Genomic DNA, 26,160 nt, shown 5'->3' with positions numbered 1-26,160 from the left:
GGGCGGATGAGTCAAGCATACGTGTGGATTCTGATGTCATCAGAGCAGATTTGCGCATGTGTAGTGTGTAGATACTGTGCTGTATTTGTTAATAGGCCTATATCCACAGGGATTTTAAAGGTGACACACGCGCACACACACGGGCACGCAGAAGCACTCACGCTGACACAGGGTAGTTTAGACAATATTTATTGTGTCACATTGGGCTTTCAAGCCAAATGAACATCAATTTATTAAAAAGCAGCAGCAATAACCTACTAAACATAATTGTAGATGGTACCCTGGTCAGCAGTTGAATTTCCATTATCAGCTCTAAAGCTCTGAGGGTGTGTGTGTGTGTGTGTGTGTGTGTGTGTGTGTGTGTGTGTGTGTGTGTGTGTGTGTGTGTGTGTGTGTGTGTGTGCGAGCAGTATGTGGTCTGTGTGGTCACTGCTGTCTCTGTGGGTGTCTGGCCTCAAGCAAAGCCAGGTGAGCCGCTGCTGCAGTACAATCCCCAGTCTATTTGATGAGGAGACCTCATGCAAAATTGATGTGGACCTCAAGGTCACAGGGAGTTCATTCAGAGCATGCTCAGACCAGCACGCGCCTGCAGCACACCACAGCAAACAGGGCCGTTCTCCTGGACTCTGCATATCAGACTTACTGTGAGCTGCTCTACGGCCTGATATGCTGTTGTATCCAGTGTGTGTCCGTTTGGGCTGCGCTAACATTTAGACCCCTTGCTCTGCCTGATTCCCCAGTTTTACTGTAGTGGGCTGAGTTTTAGAAGGAATCATATGGGGCAGGGGGGCAAGAATAAATCAGAATAAGCTATTTTGTGTAACAGGATTATATATTTTTCATTTCTTATCATTGGAATTATTTTGTCACCTCCCAGATTTGTCTTGGGACCCCTCAGGGTGTCCTGACATGCTGGATGTGAACCCCCGGGTTATAGAACAGGAAAGAATGTTCAGCGCTATAAATAATTTACTGTATTGAGAAGAGAAACATTCATATCATGTGTCTGACAAGACAGTATGCCTAGTAAGAATTATTATACCCTGTATACCGGACTCTAATGTTTCCAAAAAGTGGTGTAAAATCAATAGTTATTAATGAAGACTTATTGGTACCAATTTCCAGTAAGGTACATCTTGTAAATAGGTTATACATTGTAGCTAATGGCATTATTAGTGGTTATAAATAATTTGCTTGTGTAAGATCTACCCCCTGTGTTGAAAATCAGGTTTTCAAACATGTTAACATGTCCCCCTTGCGCCTTTTATATTATAATAGATACACTTTGAGCACAATAAACAGTCAACGACTCAGCAAGTATTTCCATTCTAAGGGCTCAGTCCCACATATCCAAATGGAGAGCCTCCCGTCCACTTCCAAGCTGTGCAAGTGAGAGGTGAAGTAAACATCCTGCAAATCCGCAGTTTGGTCTTTCATGGACTTCAACTTTAGTGAACTTAGACCAGCCTGCATTTGTGTATGTGTGACCGTGTCCTAACATTGCAGTAAACAAACATTCTGAGAAAACAGATTCAGACAGCCAAGGTTTACTTGTGGGTGGGGCTCGGTACCCGGTGAGGGCTCCGACTGTAGTTCAGCTCATCCTGAAGACTTTCTATCATAACCCGACCAAGCTCGACCTGAGCCTGAAAGGCATTCTGACCCCGAGCGTGATGTTTTTTTGCGATTACAGCCGCGTGCACTGTAGGAACATCAACTTGATAGCCCAGCCAACATGACCAAACTCAAACCTGATGGGTTCCAGCCATGAAATGAGGAATAATGTAATTTTGATGAACAAAGAAGAGTTTGAGTGGGTGTGATAAGCTGCGGGAGTCAGACTTTGAGATATGTAATTCATCAGACTCTTTAAGATTCTGACTTACAATATTGAGAAACTTTCCTCTATTCAATTTAAAATATTTATAACTGCGTACGTGGTGGTTTGTTATAATTATAGATTATCTACAAACTTTTCACCAAGTCCTCCAATTTAAACGATCATAGGTCACATGTCCTGATCCTTTGTCACGACCAATAGGAGCTTACCAGTAACAATAGTACGTCATGGTAACAATTATAAACAGGCAGTACATTTGTACTGATGATTAAGGCAGTCACAGTTGGTATTGTTTTGTTAGTTTTATGGAAAGAAATATACTTGGTTAGTTGTAGGTAATGACTATAGTTTAAGTTAAAATTAGCAATCCTTTAAGGGTAAAAGATCTTTGTTGTCATGACAACAGTAATAAACGCACATTGTAGGTATTGGAACAGTCATTGCTGAATCTTGGTTTCACCTGGGAAATGAATGTTGTGTAAGTCCTGTGTTTTGTTGACCCCATTTAGCAACACACAGTTCTCTTCATAGAACTTCCTGCACAGTGAGATGGTAGGTGTAGAAGGTCAGGCACAGAGAAGAGCTGCAGCAGGGACTGAGACTAATATTTATCCTATTTGTCTTAATTAAATAAAAACTGTGTAGTTTAAACCTGGTGGGGAAATTGTCCTTTAAGTTGTCCATTAAATGTGTAAAATGTTATAATACTCTTCCAGTGCCTGTTCTGAACCTGCCTGTTTGGAATGGACTGATCTCTTGTCCTGTGTTAAAGCTCTGGAGCTACTTCAGAATTATTCCTTGTCATTAGTAAGTCCTCCTCAAACAGTTCTACAATAAACTGTCACTTTTTATTGTTTGTGAGCTGGACTTTGTGTGCAGAGCTTTTTTTGAACAGTCTATGGTGCAGAGTGAAGTTAGAAAACTTTGTGTTCATCCTCTCTGGTTCATCTGCAATGAAGATTTTATAGTCGATGTTTTTCATAAAATGAAACAGAATTTACTTTCATACTGTTCACGAGTGAGGCTTGTGTATAAGTTTAAATTACTTCTGTCTCTTCGGTCTGTTAATTGACGCAATCTTCATACCCAAGTTAACAACTCTTCTGAATAAAAGCTCTTGAATTCACCACTAGCATTACAGCAACAAAAACAATTTTGCGCTTTTACTTTGAAGACATCTTGCTACAGAGTAAGTGATCTTATGAATGTTGTTGCCAGGACATAGAACAGCACCAGTGACTGCTGTGAATATCTTTGTCAGTCAGATGAAATAAGAATAAACTAATATCCTGCAGCTTGACCAAGTTGTCGACCACTGCTGACCGAAGGCACACAACCCCCGCCCCCACTGACTGCTACAGACTCACCTGTTTATTCAAAATTCCCTTAATATTGAACGTGACTCCATCGCACCAAACTAAGCACTGCACTTCCACTGGCAATTTAAAATACACACGCCAAATGTTAAGCCGATAGGATGAAAGGCTTGCGAGATATGCGTTCCACATATAGACAGACAGATGTTTGTGGAATTAGTAGGTATTTGCTTTTCCGTAACCCTCACTGTAACTCTGGGAGAAATTGCAAGCGTAGTTTTATTATTTTGCCCGCATCTGGATGTTCAGATGGCGTCATTATGGATCATCAGGCTGTGCATTTTACCCCTTGTGACAATGTGACAGCAGTCTATTTGCTCCTGTTGATCTCTGTGAACCTGCGGTGACAGCCTCCTCCGTGTCCTCTAATATCAGTGTCTCAAAGCAGCCAGAGGTAGGTGGCTTTGCTGATTGTGTTGACGGGGCACAGACACCATTGCGCCCGTCCAGCTGTCTGCCCTGGGGGGGGTGTGATCTCCCCGAGCTACCCACCTGCCTCCCCTCAATCATGCTGGGGGGCTGCAAGTGTAACTAGCTTCTCATCCTCTCCCATTTGACCCCCTCACTCTTGAACATACAATATACCTTCCTTTTGCACAACAGGAGGAGATATTCAGGAGATTCAGAATTCAGTTGGAGATATACAGGTACCTCATGAGGAAGCACTTGAGAGAGTATTCATTGAAATGGTCACATATGCATGAGGTTTGTCATAGGGCTGGGCAATTAATCGAAAAATGTATCGAAACCAATATTTATAACCTCTATCCGACAAATACTTCCCCCAAAGTGTGCATTCGCAAACTGTCGGGTATCCGCTACATTCAGTATCACCCTGCTGCATGTCCTCCCTCCTCAATCCACCGCTGACCTGCACTCATGTTACACTTTAACAATAATCCTTGTAAGTATAACATGTACAGGACTTGAAGTTAACTTTGTGTTTGTTTGATTTGCTCTAAACTTTAGGAGACACGTATTTAAAACACATTGAAAAACACTCAAACACTTTGCGGGCATGCAGGTGAACTGCTACACAACAACACAAGACGTGACGTGACACAGCACAGCCAGGACATCAGAGTTAGAGTGACCGGAACAATCCGGATTCATGATCCGACATCGTCGATTAATTACTCAACAAATAAATGTGATGGTCAGTTTGTATGACGTCCGACAGGGATGAGGAATTCAGCAGGTTTTTATAAAGATCAACTCTACGTGTGAGTGATTAGAAATGAGCAGAGGAGCAGAGTCTCTTGTTGACCGACACTGAGTAATGTGCCGAGTGATGCAGCCCATTGTGGGGGTTGTAAAATAATCGTTCATTAATCGTAATCAAGGTATTGATTTGAAGTCATATTGACCAGCCCTAGTTTGTCATGACGTAGTATAGAGCGTCCCAACGTAGTATTATTGCTTGAAGTGTTACAAAATCAGTCCGATTAAGAGAGTGGCACAGAGCAGAATGTTACATGAATAATGGAGGATACAAGATGAAACACAGCTTTGTCTTTTCTGGCCTGTCAGGCAGGAAACCAGGGAGAGCCATGACTGGCTTTAAGACTGCATGAAGCATCATTCTAACTGCCTATTACTTTGCCTGGGAGTGGAAATAAAAAAAAAGGATATTGATTTTTTTTCCCCCCCTCCTTAGCATTGGCATTGTCATTTCACGGTCTTATCGCTGCGGCAGACTTAAACATAGCAAAACAATAACGCTTTGTTTTTCAGATTCTATAAGGAAAAGTAATTTTTCATCTGCGTTAATGTTGTGAGATAAAGTTCTGCTACCCTGCCTGCTCCCATAGGTATCACTCATTTTGCATCTCCTTCAAGTGCTGAGAGCTGCCATAAGCCTGACACACTCCAGATTTCAGAGAAGGAGATATAAGTGTTTTCATTGTGTGGCGTGAACATTGTTCAGTGTTTCTGTTGGTAGCCATGATTAATAGCTGTCACTTCCTGAACTCAGCTTGCATGACCGACTATCTCATGACCTTTTCCTTGCGGGAAATGGTCTGTAGACAATGCAATATGAAGGTGTCAAAGCAATAATTCAGAAACGAAAACGCACAAGGCATAAACTAATTAGAAATCACTCACAGAGAGCATAACTCTGCCAAGGCTGCACAATCCCTTATGTTTGCAATGGTAATAACACAAAAGGTTAAGACATTTTTAATCTGCACTCGGGATTCAAATTCATATCAAACTGCACATACAGTCAGTGAATGGATTGTTGAAAAAATAAAAACAAGACCGTGAATCTACACCAGCACAGTGCAGTGGTATTTTGAGCTGAGATGCTAACATTTAGCCGAAATAGTGTTGACTGTGTTCACCATCTTAGTTTAGTCTCTTAGTAGTCCTGGAAAGGGACTCAAGATCTGTACATACGTATATATAGGCATATAAATATAAAGTATTGTTTAGTCAATAAAAAAAACACTAGTATATCAAATTAGTAAAAGTAGCTCTACTGCGGCCGGCTGCAACATTAAAATACAGTTTAAATATTTTTGCATCCATAATAATAATCCAAAAAACAGTACGGTATTTAACTAGAAGGGCACTTGGAGAAAGCTTACAGCCACCAAGGCCACTTTATCACTGTGTACACACATTTCTTCTGCTTACAGCTTACAACAGCTTACACTAAACACAGATACAATAGCCGCATATCAATATGAAGAATTTCAAAACCCAAATTTACTCTTTTTGTTACTGTACAGTATCTGAAAACCCAGATCATTATCCGGATCTGCACCAAGATGTTTTTTATAAAGATCTCTGCATTGTTTTTGAGAAATTTACAAAGATGTTGTGAAAGCCTTGATCCGCCCCCTTAATCAAATCCGAAAGCTTTATTATTTCTGCCTTGGCTCATACCCCATCCCACCACCAGGTTTCAAGAAAATTGGTTTCTGTACAACCTTCCTTAGCGGAGGCAATAATGTGACACTGATTGACACAAACTTTTATTACACTTTCAGTACATTTTCTCCAACAACAATTTCTCCAGTAACACTTGTTAATTGCTGTGTGACTCTTTTTACTTGAGTAAAAGATCTTATTATGTTTCCCGCAGCTCAGTGTTAGCATGAAGCCTAATTTCCTGTATTCTTATCTGCACAAAAACACTTGCTCCTTCGCTCGTGGTCTAAATTTCCTCCAAATGTAATTGAAATCTGTCAGCAGGTTTTTTTGAGATATATCCTTCTACCATTTCCTCCAAACTGCAACAGAATCTCTTAATGTGTTTGTTCAGATATGGCAGCCTTACAAAAAAAGAAATAACTCGTTCCCCTTAGCTTAAATTATAAAATATGAGATGAGATAAAATCCATTTCACCATGCAAGTAGGAGAAAATCAATGTACACCACAGTGGATTTGCTCAAGTTTTTGGAATCTTGCCAAAATTAATGGCAAAAAAGCAAAAATACATAAATGTAATCAAACTGATGATAACTGGGAGCTGTGTAGTATTTTGCGCCTTCCTAACTCGTCTCTGTTAATAACACTCACCTCTTGCTCACCACTAGGCACCTTTTATCTTCTCAGCAGGATCAAATCAAATTGATCTCTGTAAAAAAAAACACTGCGGGCGTGCATCTCCAGGGGGGGGGTGGGGTTCAGCTACTGATTGTGTTTGCGTTTTTCCAGATGGTCACTAAACGGAACACTCATTGATCTGGGGAATGACTACCGGCGTCACATGTCTGGGGGCAGCCTGATCATTAGCAAACTGGACAAGGACCAAGACACCGGGCTGTACCAGTGCACGGCCTTCAACACATGGGGCTCCATCCTCAGCCGCAGAGCCAGCCTCCAATTTGCATGTAAGTGATCCTACAATTGCTAACAGCTTTCTGGCACTGCTCTGACACAGTTATGACATTCTGGCATCTCTTTGTATCTGTTGTGTCTCAGCCTGTCATCAGAACAGGCTTGTGGACCAAACCTTTTCTTTTTTTTACTTTTAAATTTATACATATGTGTATATATATTCCTCATTTAAATTGCCTGGGAATAGATTAAGAGGGGAATAGAAGGGAAATGGTAATCGAATGAAATGTCAAATGCAACATACACAGTGGGCGAGGCAGCTTCTGACTGCCTTACAACTCCATTGATTCTCATTAGTGGTTCCAACTCTGACAGCAACTACGCTGGGTTTAAATTGACTCATATTTTGCCCAGCCCCTGTGATCCAGACTTTAAAGCACATGAACACGAATAATGCTTAAGAGGTGTTTGTATCTTTTTAATCACCAGTTACCTCTTTATGTATATTACAGCAGATTGTGGGCACATCAGACAGTGACAGGCTGTCATGCAGCACCCGGCAGCATAAGAGACAAAAGGCAGGTTGCAGAGTGTTGCTGTGGGGTGGGGTTCTACCTTCCTTACAGGCACTGCAGAGCCACCTCTCCTCTCTTGATCAAGCCTGCTGACTATTGATCATGTCCAAGGATTGAGAGCCTTTCACTTCCTCTCAGGAGATGGGCTGCCATTATCCCCATAGCTGAGCAATGAATCTCACTTGTGGGGACCGGGTGAGGAGCAGAGCTGCTTGACATTTATTGCCTTGCCTACTGCACAGTGAGGAAGGTCCAGGAGATCAGCATGGCTGATACTCTGTTTGTATGTGTAATGAGGCCACTGCCCCAAGATAGACATAGCGTGCTTCTTTGCTGCTCAGCCTCCAGAATTCAGCTGCACCCACTATAAGCCAACGCGTCCTCACACAGTTCATATGTGAATTAAAAACAACCAAAATAATGTGTGAAATAAGAATAAGAATGTGCAGCATCAACATACTCTTGTCGAGGACTGTACTAGGAACACCTGGACACTTATTCATGCATTTGTCCAATCATGTGCCAGCAGTGAAATGCGCAAATTCAAGTAGATACAGGTCAGGAGCTTCAGTTAATGTTCTTCGAGAAAAAACATGATCTCAGTGAAAATGGGGGAGCTGGTTTGAGAGTTTCTGAAACTACTGATCTCCTGGGACTTTCACACACAACAGTCTCTCGAGGTTAATCAGAATGGTGCCACAAAAATGACAGAAAGGTCTTGTTGATGATTGAGGTCAGAGGCGAACAGACTGGTTGGAGCTGACAGAAAGGCCATGGTAACTCGGATAACACTACTTCTTACAGCTGTGGTGAGCAGGGACTTTGGGGGCTCCAGGCAAATGGAGCTGGGGGACCCTACACAATTGTCATTGCCGTGAACATTATTAGTCATTCTCTGCAATTGCCTACTCTGCCTACCCTGTTGCAACGCCCATAGGGGTGAGCAGAAAATCATCTCACATGTTAGAACATGAGGTGGATGGTCTACAACAGCAGAGGACCACATCAGTTTCAACTCCTGAAATATGGGAACAGCAATCTGAGAGTGCTGTGGACGCAGATTCACAAATACTGGACGATGAAGCCTTAAACATGTAGCCTGGTCTGATGACTCTCAACAGCATGAATCAATGGACCTAACCTGCCTTGTGTCAACAGCGCAGATTACTGGTGGTGGTGTCATGGTTTGGGGAATATTTTTTGACACACAGGTTTCGGGTAATCCCGCTAAAAGTGAGGCGATTGACTTCTTGCCCATTGCCAGTAGTGGAGTTTGTCATGTTCGATGTCACAAACACGCTGGAAACGGCAAAGCTCTGTCACCTACCTGTCTCAATACAACACAAACAGTCATGGCAATTTACACCCCAACACCTTAAACCGCACATCAAAACGTCCCGCAGGAAAAAATCCAGCATCAGTATCTCAACTGCTAAAATAAAGAAGAAATTAACACGCTCAGCCGGGTGCTATGTTTACATGACATGAGCCGATAAAAAACAGTGTCTATTGCAAAAAAATGAATGTTGATGCTGTCCATTGGCATTGCAGACAAAAGCCAGATGTTAGTGGGTGAGAGAGGTTTTTTTTCCCAGTGGAAAATGGGCTTTATTGGCCCTTTAATACTGTGGTAGAACAGGAGATTGGGAGCATTAATGTGCAGCTGCCAACCCTGCAGATATGACGTGATGCAGTCATGTCAACATGGAGCGGAATCTCATTTACATCAATGCAACTGAAAGAGGAACTGCCTGGTGGGAGTCATTCACATTGGACTCCCACATACACATTGCCGTAATGCTATAAGACCATTACAGTTTGGTAGCGCATGGCGCCACCCTATTCAAAGCGAATGAGAAGCGTTTGGTGAGCCTTAGACAAACTCCCACCTTGGTGGGCAATAACGATATATTCTTTTCCCTCGCTTTTGATTTTCCGCCAAATTATGTGATCTAAAGTTGCAGACATCAATATTTTTACACGGGGGTCAAACGTCTGCTTGTAGTGGAAAGAGAAAAAATGTGTCACCCTGCTCTGCAGTTCTCTTTGACTCCACAGAAAGTTTTTCTTTCAACTCTTTGTTTTCCTTTTTTTTTTACAGCCCACAAAGCTAATGTTTTTTTCATTCCTACCACTTTCATCTGCCTTGTTTCCAGCTGCAGCAGGCAACTGTTCTCAGTGTAAAACGTCTGACAAACCCACGGTGCACTACCTGCTCAGCGTGAAACAGCTGACAGACAAAGTTAGCAAATAGCTGGTGAATGTAGAGGAGCGCTTTGAAAGAGCTGGTAGATGCACATATAAAACTATATGGAGGGATTTAATATTTGACTTGAAACATTGCTAAATTAATGCATGTGTTGCTACATGCTACATTACTGACATAATCAAGGGACATGTAATTATTTGTTTGATGTGGTTATATGGTTATAATTTATTATAACCACATCAACCACTTTGATCCCTGTTGGAATCTGTAGTCACGTCATCATGTTCCCTTTGTGAGCTTATGTGATTACAGTTTTATGTTATTTATTTACAGATTTCTTTTGAGGTTTTTCCTTCCTCCTGTCAAGAGTTAAGGGCAAAGGGTGTCGCAGCTTGTTAAGCCCTATCATGCTTATTGTGATTTGTGAATATGGGCTAGACAAATATAATCTGATTGATTAATTGATTGATTTATTGAAAATAGCAACATTGAGAAGGATTTGTCGTTATCCCGCTGGAGCAGGTAAACGTAGCTTTAATCTGGAACTCTGCACGCAATATATAACAGGAAATGTCTCTGTGGTGGCGCCACTGCCCAGACCAATCATCTTCGAGCTGTAATGGTCACTCTCTGTAATCTCCAGGCCGCCTATTCTTATATGGCAGAGACTGATTCTGCCTACAAAGGAATCACTGCAGCTACAGTGGGTTTGGCCTCTAGCTCTCAGAGTTACAGTGTGTGGTCAGTTCACTCCAGTGAAGCCCATTATTCTTCTGCACAGAAGCCGGAGAAAACAGAAGTGTATCCCCTCCAGCACCGAGCCCAGCTACAGCTCTAACCTTCTCTGTGCCTTTTTCTTCCGGGATCTGGGCAAAGGGAGTCATCCTGTCCTCGCTTACTAAGTAATTATTAGTAGCTCCCTGTTTCACCTCCCACCGTTTCCAAAACCACTGCTGTTATAATTATCAACTGCTGTTATGCCAGGCTTTTTTTCCCATCAACCACGTGTGCGCATCTCGCTCCCCACTCTCGTAAGTAAATGTCTTGAGGAGATGGACTCTGTATTTACTAAAGCAGCCTGGAGAGATCAGAAGGACATCGCCTCTGTCTGTATTTCAAGTCGGCCATCTCCTCCTGTGGCCTCCTTGGTGTCCTGCCGTGACTTGGCTCTGTTTGATTCCGCTGCGGTCATCAGAGAGCTGCTCATTAATCTTACCAGCGCTCTGTCCCACTTCTCTCCATAATCTTCCTCCTCCTAATTTCCCTTATCGGTCACACTGACTTTCTTTTGTTTGTGTTTGGAAGGCTTACTCTAGGCTGTTAGCCAGAGGGTGCAGACAGAGTACAGAGCGGACTGCGGCAGCTTCCCTCCATCAGTCATGAAGCCAGGGATGGTTTATCATCCCAGGTTCCGTTTTTTTCTTCTGCCAGCAACTGTTCATTCATTTGCAGGGGGATAGATTGTGCTGAGAGTATTGATGGGGAAGCTAATGCTTTTAAGTGCAAGATTACACCACATTTAATAATGATGTTACTTATTGCTGCTGGCACTGAAAACTGTCATTTGTCATGCACACTCCCCCGTGTTTGTTCAGTCCGCGCGCAGCGTTCCCCCCCCACACACTCATTTTATCCAATTTTGCCTAATCTCTTCCTTGTGTTAAGTGTTGTGTTGCGGGGAAACATCCCCAAGTCGGGTCCATCTATTTCATCACCCCCAGAGGCCTTTGAAAGTGTCAGAGGCTATCAGGAGGTGTTCCAGGACAATCAATGGTGCCCTATTAAATTCCCAGTGCTCAACATATCACATCAAAAACATGTTTGGGTGCATCACTGGAAGGAGTTTGGGAATGTGTCCCCCGATAGATAGAGATAGAGATATCCTTTTGTAAGACACCCTTGGCAAAATAGACAATTTAAAAATATACGTTATGAATGTCTAATATTTAGTTCTATGCTGTTTGGTTTAACTTCTACTCTCACCTTACTTGACTCATCAGATCTTGATCAGTTCAAAACCCAAGCTGTAAGGAGTGCTGTCAACGTCCGTGAGGGCCAGGGAGTGGTACTGCTTTGTGGACCGCCGGCATATTCTGGAGGTAAGTTTTGTGCCTGCGCCCATCGTTTCCTATTTCCACCTGACTCAGAGTAATTACCTCTACCCATTCCACATGGCAACCTTTGATAAGGGATTACTCCTTTACTCCAAATGAATCTCTCTTTACACCCATTTATGTGCGCAGATGCTCCTAATAATTCTCGCCTTATGTTGTTTGTACAGAATGTTACTATGTCGATCCTCAGCTGGGTGTTTTTCCCGCTTATCTTGAACGTTTTTCTAATGAAGGCAATGTGTCTATCAAATTGGTCTAATAGGAATAGTTTGATATTTTGGGAAACATGATTCTTTTCTTTCTTGCTGAGATTCAAATGAGGAGATCGATACCACTCTCAGAGCTGTCCATTAGATGTGACGCTACTCTACAATTATCAGCATGTTAACTGAGCTTAGCATAAAGTGTGACAGCGGGGTGGGAAACTGCAGGCTCTCTGAAAAGATGGGTGACGATATTGGCATGTTTACTTCTCTAAAGCGGGGCATAGAATTTCAGCTAGTTTTTCAAACCGCTTTCTGAGACGCGCAACTTATTTTAGAGTCTTTCAGGGGGTGGGATGAGCAATCAGACGCTGCATGTCAGAAATGTTGGTCGGCCATCTTCAAGGTCTTGCGCAGTTAAAGCATAGTTACACTTCTATTCCCCAAACCCAGCATCTTTTCCCTCATTGCGTCTGGCTGGAAGCAATTGCTGAGGGAGTAAGTAAAAAGAGGGTGTAGCTAGTGGTCAATTAGTAGTCTGAAACATTTTGATGTCTTTCTGCAAAATAGCCAAACCAAAATACTCACGTCTTCCAAGCCACGTGCGTGTCCATGTGGCGACGCTTCTTTGTTGGACGTTTCAGCACATGGAAGAGAACATATGGTCAAGGTAGTGCCTTTCTTCCTTGTTGGCATTGTTAGCAAACAAACTTCGACTTCTCCTTCTTTGACACAAACATCGGCCTGGAGCTGGTCCGGAGGAGCCGACAGTAACGCACAGTGGGAGCAGTCAGGATGTGTCAGCCAATCTGACCGTGCAGTGTGAGCACATAAATCGTGAGCTCTGGCTTCACATCTCAGACGATTTACTTTTACAGAGTCAGGTGGAATTTAACTACAACATTTTTAAAGTCTCACATTTTATGCCCAGATTAAATCTCTGATTAATATGGTATATGTCATAGAATATGTTATAGGGAACAAGATGTAGATAGGAACAAGTCTTACAGGGGGTTACATACTGTCCACTAATAGGCTGATTTTGGAGGCGGATAACCAGCTGCTGACAGTCGCCTTATAATTGCGTAAGTCACACATTCCAAAAATGCCTCAGTTGTTTTAATGGTAAAAAAAAAGTACATTACGACTGAGACTCTATGAACAGGAGATAAAGATGCCGCCTGCTCAGCCCCACCACCCTGCAGACAACTGAGAACATATGGACAATGGCTGCTGCCTCACTTGTCCCCCCTCTTGATACAGTCGCTTGCACGACCAATTTCCTTCACAAGGGAGGCGTTTGTAGAACAGTGCCGTGTACAGCTGGTCTATGGGATAATGGGTCAGAGTACTCTGTGTGAAATGCAGTTTGACAGCTTGCCTCTCTGACATAGGCTTATACGCGGTTGGCTGCAGTAACCGTAGCACTATTGTGTTTTCTCACATTTTCTCAAGTGAATGAAGGTAAAGCAGGGTGAGCCGGCCGTCCCATTCTTCCCTTCCTCACCCCGTTTCTCCCTGTTTCTCTCTTTTATTCTCCCCTTTCCTCTTTTCTCTTTCCCTCTTGAATTTAGAAAATATTGATGTGCTACATAACCTTGAACTAGACTGAGCTGATTTTTTCCCCCTCCACTACCACATTCATGGTCACATCTCTCGGCTATGACTCTGATATAATATTATCATAGTAAATTGTTCTTGTGTGACTTTTGTTCTCCAACAAAGACATTTGTTTACTCAAAGGGCCTTTTTGTGCCACGTCAGTCCCTTTTTGTGTTTCATAAAAGCCATTCATTTACAATAATTCTATCACTTCGCATTACAGTTGAGATGGAGGTTATGCTGAGTCTGAACTATGTAGCTCCGGCTTGCCTAATCAGAATGAGCTTTGTATCTGCGTCGCTGCACCGAGCTCGGACGCTTGATCCCAGCCGAGGCAGAGAGGCTTGCTCCCTTGGGGGGCATCGGATAAGCTTGACAGTTACTGCATACACCTTTTGACTCCGAGCCCCTCACCACCAAAGTGGAAGATTATACGGCGCATCTCCTCAGTCTTGCAAGTCTGCGAAGCGTGCACTTCTCAAAATGACATGGTAATTCATCATGGCAGGTCTCTCCTTTCTTATGGTAGACCTGCTACTTGCAAAAGGGCATGACAATATATTCCTACTTCCGTACATCAATCTGTCTATCCCTTCCTCCACTCGTGCCTCCCATGAACTAAGTCACTCAGGGACCCAGGAAAAAGGAGGCCATGTGTCAGGGGAGGGCCACTGACGCACTGTAATCCATTTTGTTTCGCTCCCTTTCCTTAAGTCTCCCTTTTATTCTGCACTGATAACTATTACACTTGCCATGTCTTGGTATCACTTACCAAGGAAACTGAGATAAGTGAAGGAAAATGGCATGCTAACATTTTTAGGCCACACATAAGTCGGTTTCTTTTTGGTCCAGCTATCCGAGCCACAGAGACGACACAGACAAAGCCAAGTATGTGCTGAATTGTCTGCTGGGTTTCTCTCTATAACCCTGTAAGGTCTTGACCTTACGGTGAATTCAAGTCTGAAGTTAATGGAATCTGTCAGTGAATGAGCAGTGATGGTAGATCAGCACTGCAATAAAATTGTTCTGTTATCCTTTCCAGAGCTGGCATTTGCATGGATCTTCAACGAATACCCGTTCTTTGTCCAACAAGACAGTCGTCGGTTCATCTCTCAGGAGACTGGGAGTCTGTACATCACTAAAGTGGAGCCCTCAGATGTTGGGAACTACACCTGTGTGGTGAACAACACCGTCACGAGGGAGAAGGTGCTCAGCTCTCCAACACCCCTGGTCCTCAGAAGTGATGGTAAATGCCACAGGGAATCTTTACACCATTACCCACTGGTTCATCCTACTATCCACTAATGTTTTGGCTTTGTTTGTAGAGCCAACAGTAACCTATGCTGTGTTTTAGCTTAATATCATTCACCATTACTCTTTTAAAGAAAGTAATACAGAGGTATTGGAAATAATCCTCAAAACACATTGGGAGGTGGTTTGGGACGCATGTGGCCACACTCGCCACATATGAGGGGGCCGCCCTACCCAGCTGATGTCAGAATCAATCGTGTATTTATGGCTCTCAGTGACCATAGGTTGATTTGTTTGTGGCCACGATATAAACACTGACCACAACATAATGATTTCTAATTTGGGTAAAATCTTTATTCATAGTGGATCTGTGCACAACTCATTGATTCATTCAGCCCCTCCTTACTCCTCTCTCGACTGTCTTATTTGCACCAACGCACACAAACACACACACACACACACACACACACACACACACACACACACACACACACACACACGCACACACACACGCACACACACACACACACACACAAAAAAGTGTGTACTTCTGTCTTAGTTAGGACACTCATTGGCATAATGGATTCCCCAGCCCCTAACCCCCTAACCCTAACCACCCAAACAAAATGCCTAACCCTAAACCTAATCCTAAAACCAAGTCTTAACCTTCAAACAGACCTTTGAAGAAGTGAGGACTGGCCAAAATGTCCTCACTTTCCAAAAATGTCTTCACTTTGTAGGGTCTATGCTTAAAATTGTCCTCACAAAGTTATAAGTGGTGTTACCTCTTCCATTGAACAATTTTTGGCCAAGCAAAGACTGAAGCATTCCGAAAGCATTTTGACAGGACAATGTTTGAGACTCAATTTTTCTGTTTATTGCTCATCTCAAAGAATTATTATTATGGAGTTTTCTGCACAAATAAAGTTGCTACTTCTAATCTGAAAATTGCTCTCTCTTCAAAATCGACCTCATATCAAAAGAGTTTCTATTTATCACAGTTCTTTGAACAGAGTTTCACTGATTATATTTCAACAAGATGGTCGAGTCTGCCTCACATCTTTAAAATTCTGTTGAAGAAAAAGATTGAAAATCAACTTTTTAAACCAACTCTTTCTTTTACTTAACTATGCCCTGAAAAATGTGTGATTTAACATTTGCGGGAAACGTCATCGATGTGTCACATCACATTCCTCAGAGCACCTTCGGGGTTACCAGGTTGTGAATAATCCCTTTTGTCCGTCTTCCGGCAAAGGAAGCATAAAACGTAAAAATGTCAGCGCTTTCATGAGTGAAGTGAGAGTTTGAATTGTGATGTATCAGTCAATCAGAAACATGCCTACGGAAAATGTCACAAAAATGTCCGACCTAAGCATTTAGATGATATATTTTGTTCAAGGAGATGCAATTTTCATATTCTGCACGTTCCGCACACTCACTGATGCTCAGACTGATCAAAGCTTTTCAAAGTCTTCCGTGACTTTTAAATCTGTAAACATGCACAGGACCCCAGGTCAGCTCTTGCTGCCAGACTTTGGGTTGGTAATAGTAAAGGGCATATTAATATATCTTACAACGTCTTTGACCCCCTTCTAGTGATGTGAATATAAATAAAGTCATAAATGAAGTCACATTGCCACAGGTGATAAATCTCTGCTCAGTAAGACTTTACCCTGATGTGTTCCCTGAATCATTTATAAGCCACCTCTGATTTCCCCTCCCAGCCCTTCAGTGGTCACTTTTGCTCAGCACAAGACTTTTGTGATAGCTGTCCCATTGTGTTACTGCTCTCTCTTTGATCCAATGCATGTGTAATGTGTGCTGTTAATCATTGATGTAAAAAGCTTGCCATCTATTGTCTCCTTTTTGCAGGAGTAATGGGTGAATACGAACCTAAAATAGAAGTTCATTTTCCTGACTCAGTTCCAGCTGCGAAGGAATCGGTAGTGAAACTGGAATGCTTCGCTCTGGGAAAGTAAGTCAGCCGCTATTGTGTGCATGTGACATAATCTGGAGGCTCATTCATGCATGAATTAGTGCTACTCAAGATGATTTAAGGATGCAAAAGCGTAACATTACTCATTCTTTGATTCATCAATCCATACTCGGGCAAGGAAAGACAAGGGAGCAGAAATCAAAGTTTTTTTAAGAGCGTCTGAGGTCTGAGCAATAGCAGTTTGATTCGTAGGGAACAATAATTCCCCGGGCTTTTGCATCAACAACTTTTTGTTTTGTGCTTAATCACACTTTGATCACAACGACTGACATTTGCCGTCATGGGAACTTTTTGTTCCTCTTTTGTAGCCCCGTCCCAGAAATAAGCTGGAGGAGAACCAGCGGCGTCCCTTTCCCCAGCAAAGTCAAGATGAAGAATTCAAACGCCATCCTTGAAATCCCTAATTTCCAGCAGGAAGACGCGGGGACGTACGAGTGCATGGCAGAGAATCGACGAGGCAAAAATGCGGCGCGGGGCCGTATTTCATTCCATGGTTAGTGAAGCATTTCAAATTGAATGAGAGTGAATGCAGAAATGAATGTGTTCCTGTAACAGATTTCCACATTTGGATGGGAAACGTGCATATGACCAGCAGTTTGAATCTCATTTGCTGGACAGAAAACCTATTTGTCTATAATGTGAGAGATATAATAATCCATGAAATTGCAGGATGGGCCATGGAGGATGGCTTTGTAAAGTAAAGAGTTAATATTATTTCCAATTAACTCCCCGTCAATATGTAATTCTGTTTACAAACCTGTGTTTTTCATTATGTTTCTAATCCTACTTGTTAAGTTTAAACTTTGGTGATTCAATGCGAGGCTGCTTTAACAGCATTATGATTTCTGATACTGCTCTTTACTAATCCACTGCCTGTGTAATTAAAAAGGTAATCTCTTTTTATTTCCCTCAAGCTAAACCTCACTGGCTCCAGACAATGACGGACACGGCTTTGTCCATCGAGGAAAACCTCTTCTGGGAGTGTAAGGCCAATGGAAAGCCTAAACCGTCCTACAGCTGGTTGAAGAATGGGGAGCAGGTGCTGGGTGAGGTAAGAAGACCTGTTCAGTTTCTGGTTGTAGTACAAACAGGTGAAATGTACAACGAGGGACCTGAATATACTGTATGTGGGGAGACACATAATGAGTAAAGATGAATGTGTGTATTATCCACATTATCTCACCCCGATGGAAAACTTTATCTGAATGATGACATCCAATCCATCTGCCACATTATCTTGGTTCCTTCTCCCCACCATTGTAATCTGCAGTCATTCTTAAATCACTTTTGCAAGGGACTGACCAGCCTCGGATTCGACTTGTAGCTTTTGCCAGATTTGCTTAAGCTTGCAGGAAGAGACAGATGGGTGGATTTATTTTTTTGCCTCAAGAACAATTGTACAGATGGTTTTTAAAACCTGGTTGAGATCCAGGCACAGTGCAAGCTAGTCTACCTCCAGATGTGATCTGGCCGACCTGATGGGTTTTCCGTGCATTTTAATGCCTTTAACATGCACTTTGTTCCTAACTAGGTTATATATACAAATACAAAAGATTTAGTGTTTGGACACAATTTTAGAGGCAGCATGTATTTTTCACAAAGTCGGTGGAAACTGTCTGAGCTATAAATGTTTAAACTTGAACAAGATATTTATATGAATCCCAGTAATTTTTGCAGAGAGACAGTTCGGTCACAGACACAGACACACTGTCATTAGCTATATTGTAGCTAATTTCCGCTGTTGGATGGGAATAAACCCTAATTGTTCAGTGGTCACCTTTGTGTGAATGACAAAAGGTCACGAGAACTCGCCTTTTTCTCCATCATGCAGACCCTGGTAGTAACATCTGTCCCGATTTGATCACATGTGCTAAGTTCAGGTCTAAACGCACTCAAATGTGTTCTGAATATGTCCTGAGATCCTATCACAGAAACCACAGTCAGAGGTGGTCTGGGACACGTGGCCACATTCCTTTTGCTGTGTGAACACAAATATGTCCTCGTCCATACAGTATATGAAGGTCCGCCTACTCAGCTAACGTCCCTTTGACCCGCTACAGTTTCAAAATGAATCAAATGCATTTTTACGCTTCTCGGTGTCCATACAATTATTTGTTTGTGGCCACAGCCACAATGTCAATACCACCACCACCACATAATAATTAATACTTTAAATTGATAAAATCTCTCTCTCTCTCTCTCTCTCTCTCTCTCTTTCTCACGCCAACACTCTGACACACGTAAAAACAACATAATTTGGTCTTTGTGAGCACAAATGACAGTCATGATGTTTTGCTTGTAGAGCAGGGAAGTGAGATCCGTTCACAGCTGGTCACAGGACACATTCAGGACGTATTTTAATACACAAGTAGTTAATGCTGTCCACCTACCAGTGTTTTCAATTTTGATGAGCCCACATCTCCCTCTGCGGCACTAAGGATCTCAAACTAGCTCAGTGGGTCAAAATCATCAGAAAACATAATTATCGAAGCCATTTATTATATTATATTTTCAACTGAACCCCAGAGAATAAATCACTTTTTTTGCTGCTGGTGTTATTGTCAACATTGCTTCCTCTCTGTGTATCTAAGATGCAGGTTCGCAGTTTTTCAGCTCGCCCTCACCCCTCATCTCTTCCCCCATTCCAAGCTGAACATACGCCACAATGCCACTTTGGCTCCTTGCGCTTTTTTTTCCTTTTCTCTCTCCTGCTGTCCTCCTCCCGTCATGGTGCACCAGTAATTGCTGCTGTGCCTTTGGACATAATAGACTGGCCTTGCAATGGATATGCATAACTGTTTCTCTTTCCTCCTCAGGGCCGGGTGCAAATCGAAAACGGGGCCCTTTCTATAGCAGCGCTAAACGTGTCAGACTCTGGGATGTATCAGTGTGTGGCTGAAAACAAACATGGCATTATTTATTCCAGTGCCCAACTAATGGTGTTAGGTAAGATGGCCTCCCTCGCTGTGCTTTTATGCTGCTTATCTGTCTGTGCTTTTGATCATCTCCTAAGATAAGATAAAAAAAACCTGGAGCCTGCTCCTCAGCAATCAGTCTGCAGCCTCATTTGATGTCACTATGGGCTCCGTTAGCAAAAATATGAATCTGATGGAGTGTCTCATTTTACTCGCAGTCGTTTCATCGTATTGATTTGGAAACTACAAACGCCTTGCTTTGTTGCATTGTGCATGCTTTCTCATGTAGATGGGGTATTGATTTATTTGCAAAGCTTTGATGACTTCCATCTGACTGACTCGATGCGAAATTCAATGCTGTCTTGATACATACGATGACACTTAGGTCCAAATGGTGGCTGACAAAATGTAATGATGAGTATGGATAATGGCTGCCACCTCTGCAGGTTGTGTGTGTGTGTGTGTGTGTGTGCATGTGTGAGTGTGTGTATTTTGTTTAAGGGTAGCAGGTAGGTCCAATGGGCATTTCTGATAAAATTGAACTGAGCACTGAAGAGGAGTCCATCTCCGAATAGCATGTCTGATCTGAAAAGCTTTATGTTGCCTATATTTTTTTAATCTCGCACCCTTTCTCTGCCCCCCCAACAAACAGCCTCACCTCCCAGCTTCTCCAAAAGTCCGTTGAGGGCCTTGCTAAAAGCTCGCTCAGGCAGCGAAGTCACTCTCGAATGCAGGCCTCAGGCCTCGCCCCCAGCAATTAGCCTGTGGAAGAAAGGGAATGAGATCCTGCAGAGAAGTGAAAGGTAGGATATATGTCCAAGCAGCTTTTATTCACATTCACTGGGAGCGGAATTGTTTGAATAGTGTATTTGACATTTGTGCAGATGCATAGAATGGAGGTTTAATGAGGATAATTAAGGGCAGCAAGGCCATCATTTAAACTGCACATGGCTAAACTACTCCGTGCACCTTCATGTGCAAAGAGCTTGGTGTGAGGAATTCTGATGCTAACTGGTCTTATCAACGCTGCATGCATTCAATATTTACAAAGATACAAGATTTGCAAATGAAGCCACTGTTGAAGATGAGTCGATTTGCTTTTAGAAAGCAGTAAAACCGAGGCTGTTGCACTTGTAATAACCTGAGGTTAAATGTTCGACTTTATCTTGACATACAACGTGATTCACGCAAACACTGAAGATGCAAAGACAAAAGCCTTGTTGCATATTTGCGAGTGGAGACGTCTCACCAGACACAAAACTCCAAACGCAGACATGACACAGATAATGAGCAAACTTCAAGCACCACTTACTGCGGAAGAAAGTGGTGCTTGAGTTGGTTTGTTGTCCTTCTAGGTCTGACTTCTCGTTGAATACACCAGGAGCTGAATTTGAGCTACTGAACAGATTCCACAAAATACAGAGCAACTAATTGATGGTGGAGAAATCCAAAAGAAAAATCAGAGGCAAGAAGTGACACTTTTAAGCAATCCATCTGCACTCTTTTCATCAACGTGATTGGAGAGCGATGAAAAGCTGGGTTGGTGAATAAACCCTGCTGCAAGTCCATGCACGCACGTTTGGAATTTGTTGCACACACACACACACACACACACACACACACACACACACACACACACACACACACACACACACACAGGCAGGACAGACTGAACAAAAACAAGTCAAACGCTCACATCCCAGCGTTCTAAAGAAATGCTTAACTTTGTGCTGTTTGAATTATTCCCTGTGCTGGTAATTCAAAAGGAAGTCTGAAAGGGAACAATACGAGCCGAGCATCTTGTCAAAACAGCACCGACTCTCTTTAGTCGGCTGAGGATGGGGAGCTGCAGCTGCAGCAGCAGAAAATTGTTCAAATTCCCAAGCTGAATGACATTTAGCACAGTGCATGTGAAGCCCACATACCCTTTCAAGGTGCATAATGCTGGATGTACAGGGACACCGGCAGGGGAATGTTTTCTCATATATGCAGTCACGCTGTAAATTGGAGCAGTGTTTGGGAAATGAATTGAATTCACATTTTGTGTCACTAAATATCACATCATTTAAAGGTAGTTTCACCTAAATTATGAAAGGCATAGTTCCTAATTACCCTCCGTGGTGTCTATCCATGCAGAGAGCTTTAGATTAGTAATTAGATATCAGTCTCGGAAATATCTGCCTCCACCCCCTTGTCCCTTGTTGACCTGGATAATCTACTGAACTCGCAGTCAGCAGTTTTTTTAATCTGGACTATTCCTTTGACAGAAAGTGGCTCCAATGAAAACAGTGTTCCCAGTGTTTGACCTAAATATGATTATTGAAGCAGCCCTAGTGCTGTTACTTTAAAGTCATGACATGTTCCAGTCATCAGTTTAATAACATCTTATGATTGATGGCATCAAATGCAGCAGAAAGACATCTGTTTTTCAACATTCTAAATTACTAAAAGGATTACTTTGGGTTTACTTACATTACTTAGGGTGCTGCTAGCTATAAACAGACCCAGTTTGCTGTAGATCCACATAATGATCCAGATCTCAATTTATGTAAATGCATATAATTATAAAGTGGCCAGTCAGCCTTAGCGGAGGTACGTGCTCTCCAAGTGCCCTTCTAGTTACATAACTGGTTTTCAACAGATTTTTCAAGGCTTTTTTACGAAATTGAATGGTGAGGAAAGACATAGTTCCATAATTAGCTAAAACATCTGGGTCGAGATTTAATTACAGCAATCTTTAAAGCTGGTGTGTATGTATGCGGCTAATAAAGATAAATTGATTAGATCTGATACGGAAGCTGTAATTAAATGTGAATCATCGTTGTACAGTCTAAACGCAATAGGTTCCGAAAGGCAACTTGATCGGTAGGATGAAGAAACTGTTAAAGTCAGCACAGAGAGATCTATAGGGGAGGAGCAGCCTCAATATGAACCAGGCCTTACAATCAACTCTATGAGTGCTGCACTGGGCAACACATTTCTTTGTGAAGAAATGTTAAGTTGTGTTCCAGTTCAGTGAGAGGGACGACGCAGTCAGAGCTCAACACACATGGATAGGCTTTGTTTTTTCTCTCAACAAAAACCATATTGCATGGACTCAGCAAAAGTTGTTGCTTTAACCATTTGTACGAACAGTTAAGGTCCTTTTCAGTTTCAAGACGACAACGCCTTCGTCCACAAAGACACAGTTTGGTGTGGAGGAACTCGAACCGGCCCGGATGAATCAGAAAATACAGAAATACAACTGTTTGCACAAGTCAAGAATATGTCTGCTTTGAAGCACGCATTTGTGAATCGTACCTCAGAGCTTCCTCTGACTCACTGCCTTTATTTGTCACTTTTGGCCGCAGTAGTGCAGCTGCCTTGGGCAACCTACCATCAGTGTGTCACACTCTGATGCTCTTCACTGAAGATGGCTATTTTCAAATAAAACACACACGTACAAATCAACTGCATTGCATAGTGTTAGTTACTGTTCAATTTAATTATATTCAGCTATAATTATGTTTATTCCATGATTATTATTTCTCATAAAATTTGGAGGATGTGGGATATTGCCACAGGGCTATGTGCTTATGCAGTGCTGTATTATATTATGTATCATAGCATGTGTTGGGCTTTTATTAGATATCCCGTCAGTCAGTGACCTCCCAGCATGACACAGCTTCCTCTCTGACTTCAGCACATAAAGCCCGTACAGCACATTTCATTTATTCATTGAGTTATTCAGTGACGCTGTGTGTAAAATACTTCCTCATTTAGAAATGTGTTGGTGAGTTTAGCTCACCACTGAGTTGGGGTGATGGGTCATGCTGCCCGCTGCTACCCTGCATCAAAGAATCCCATTTTACTGGGATTTAGAGGAAAGCTTTATAGCACCCGGGTCAAAGTGCTTTTTCAGAGGCTTTTACATTTTTGAGAAGAACATGAATCTGGTAGAAACTCCACTCTGTAAACTTACTGCATCACGGAGAATAATAAAAACTAGAAATGGCACTCAGTGGAGCACATACCTCCGCCAAGGCCAAACAGTCCCTTTATGAAACCACATTTAAATTCACTAGATCCTGGTGTTATTATTTGTATCTGCAACAAATGGCACACAATCATAAATACAATTTCTCTAAAAATGCCTGATTTCAATGCATTTTTTCCATCCATGAATTATTCTCTGATAAATTAACGAAAATGTTGAAAAATGCACTCATCTCACAATGTTGATGAAAGTGAAGAAGAATGTGGAGATCCACCCCCTGATCCAGATCTGCACCAAAATGTAATGGGGTCTTTCCTGACCTATACTGCATCCTTCCCCCTTGTGGGAATCTATCCTGTGGTTTTTGCGTAATCCTGCTAACTAACACACACATAAACAAACACAGATAAAAAAAAAACCTCCTTGGTGCAGGTAAATGTGAAGATATTGAATATGACCACAAAACAATGAATACAGAGGGATGCATGCAAAGCTCAGCTCTTTTGTCTTATAGTCAGTACAGTTAAAAGATGCTCTGCTTCCCTCAGGATTACTCTGCTTCCCAACGGAACATTAAAGATCACCAATGTCACCAGACGGGACGCGGCCAGCTACACCTGCATCGCTAAGAACCAGTTTGGGACAGCAAGCACCACTGGGCGGCTGCTCATCACTGGTGAGGGCCGCTCTTCTTCATCAACTTCTACTAAAGCAAATCACATCCCACTAACCTCTCACTTTACATTACACCATCAAAGCTCTTCTGTCTTCTTCAACTGCATTTACTGAGAACGATGGTAGATTTGCCTCTGACCTTACTTTCACCAGCTGCCTGTGAACTGTTCACTCATGTTTTCCAGGTATTCAAAATGAGAAACTTGCTCACAGATTATAAGAAACTCACTGTGATATGCATTTATTTTACAGATGCAAATGAGAAGACTCCACTTTCATATCTGTATGTTAAATGTGACGCGACCATCGGCAGAGGGCTAACTGAGCTTAGCTAAAAAACACACACACTACAATCTAATTAATTTGTTTATTTACGTTAACTTTTATATATTTCAGTATAGTTATATGTTTTTTCTTTTCGGAAATTCCACTTTTAGGTTTGATGCAACTGAGCAAGTCTTTAATTGTGTTTTATTGTGTTTTTCTTTAGGGGGCTTTTGCCTTTGGGATTAATTAAACTGTGTTGTTTGTTATGTAGCTTAGCAGAAGAAGACTGGAAAATGGGAAAATTACCAATTTACTTTCAGTTAAACCAAACGGTCAATCCAATCACTATTGAAGCAGGTAACTGGGTTTGATGTTGGAAGGGAAATCACACTGCTGATGGTTCAGAATAAACTCTTTTGAAACAAACAATGGATATACACAGATCTGCAGGAACAGCATTAATGCTGTGGCTCTTCAGTGTATACTTCATTAAAATCCATTTATAACCCAGTTTATAATCAAATTAAAAAGGCTGGTATATGTTATGCAGAATAGCAGCAAAGCAGCAAAACATTATCCTTGATTTAGTTAAAGGTCATTATTTGTGGATTCAGTGACATAACATGTTCGTGCAGCCCTCTGGTTTACCTGTTACAGTGTGTGTATATTTGTGTGTGTGTGTGTAGCCACCTGACTTATTTTTCTCATTAGCTTCTATTCTTCTCGTACACTGACAGCTGAACCATTTAATGGCATAGAATTTAATTACTTTGACCTTTACTCAACATACTGTGAGGCCTCCAATCCACCGCCATCTCCAAGTGGGAGCGTGCTCGCGTCTCTGTAATCCTGTTTTAAACATTTTCTCCCAAATTGATCCTGGAACATAAACTGCGAAGACGAGATGTCATTAATTGTTTCTAATGGACAGGTTTGGAATTTAAGTGCTTATTAAAAATCAGGAAAAGCACACATCCATGGGGATTTTAATGATGGCGCCTTGATTTGGCCGTGAGTCGGAGTGAGATGGCGGTTGCAGAGGTCACAGCGGTGTTAAAGGTTCCCGTGGCAGTGATATTAACATGCATGCTATCGTCTGTTGTCTGGCCAGAGCCCACCAGAATCACCATGAGGCCCACTAACATGGAGATTATTGTTGGCGAGAGCATCGTGCTACCCTGCCAGATTGCCTGCGATCCAGCGCTGGATGTGTCTTTCTCGTGGGCATTCAACGGCCAGCTCATCGACTTCCAGCGAGACAGCGATCATTTCGAAAGAGTGGGCGGGGTGAGTCATCTCAAGCGTTAAACTCAGCTACTTTCTGGCTATTCTGGGATTAATTGGGACATACTGTGTGGTGTGCAAGGGTAT

At 42.2% G+C, this 26,160-nt stretch overlaps 1 protein-coding gene across 1 annotated transcript in view; it reads left to right on the top strand.

Moving 5' to 3' along the window:
* Positions 1 to 26,160, top strand: part of cntn3b (contactin 3b) — a 56,963-nt gene that overhangs the window by 16,619 nt on the left and 14,184 nt on the right. The window contains exons 4-13 of the mRNA XM_035153144.2: positions 6,884 to 7,059; positions 11,791 to 11,889; positions 14,752 to 14,955; positions 16,833 to 16,935; positions 17,265 to 17,449; positions 17,871 to 18,007; positions 19,773 to 19,902; positions 20,524 to 20,674; positions 24,396 to 24,523; positions 25,901 to 26,076. Of these exons, the coding sequence (XP_035009035.1) occupies positions 6,884 to 7,059; positions 11,791 to 11,889; positions 14,752 to 14,955; positions 16,833 to 16,935; positions 17,265 to 17,449; positions 17,871 to 18,007; positions 19,773 to 19,902; positions 20,524 to 20,674; positions 24,396 to 24,523; positions 25,901 to 26,076 (1,489 nt within the window). The remainder of the gene's footprint in view (positions 1 to 6,883; positions 7,060 to 11,790; positions 11,890 to 14,751; positions 14,956 to 16,832; positions 16,936 to 17,264; positions 17,450 to 17,870; positions 18,008 to 19,772; positions 19,903 to 20,523; positions 20,675 to 24,395; positions 24,524 to 25,900; positions 26,077 to 26,160) is intronic.

This window comes from Hippoglossus stenolepis, chromosome 3 (genome assembly GCF_022539355.2).
Source record: "Hippoglossus stenolepis isolate QCI-W04-F060 chromosome 3, HSTE1.2, whole genome shotgun sequence".
Taxonomy (NCBI): Eukaryota; Metazoa; Chordata; class Actinopteri; order Pleuronectiformes; family Pleuronectidae; genus Hippoglossus; species Hippoglossus stenolepis.
The sequence above is the reverse complement of the archived record's forward strand: the minus strand, read 5'-3'. Positions and strand labels throughout refer to the sequence as shown.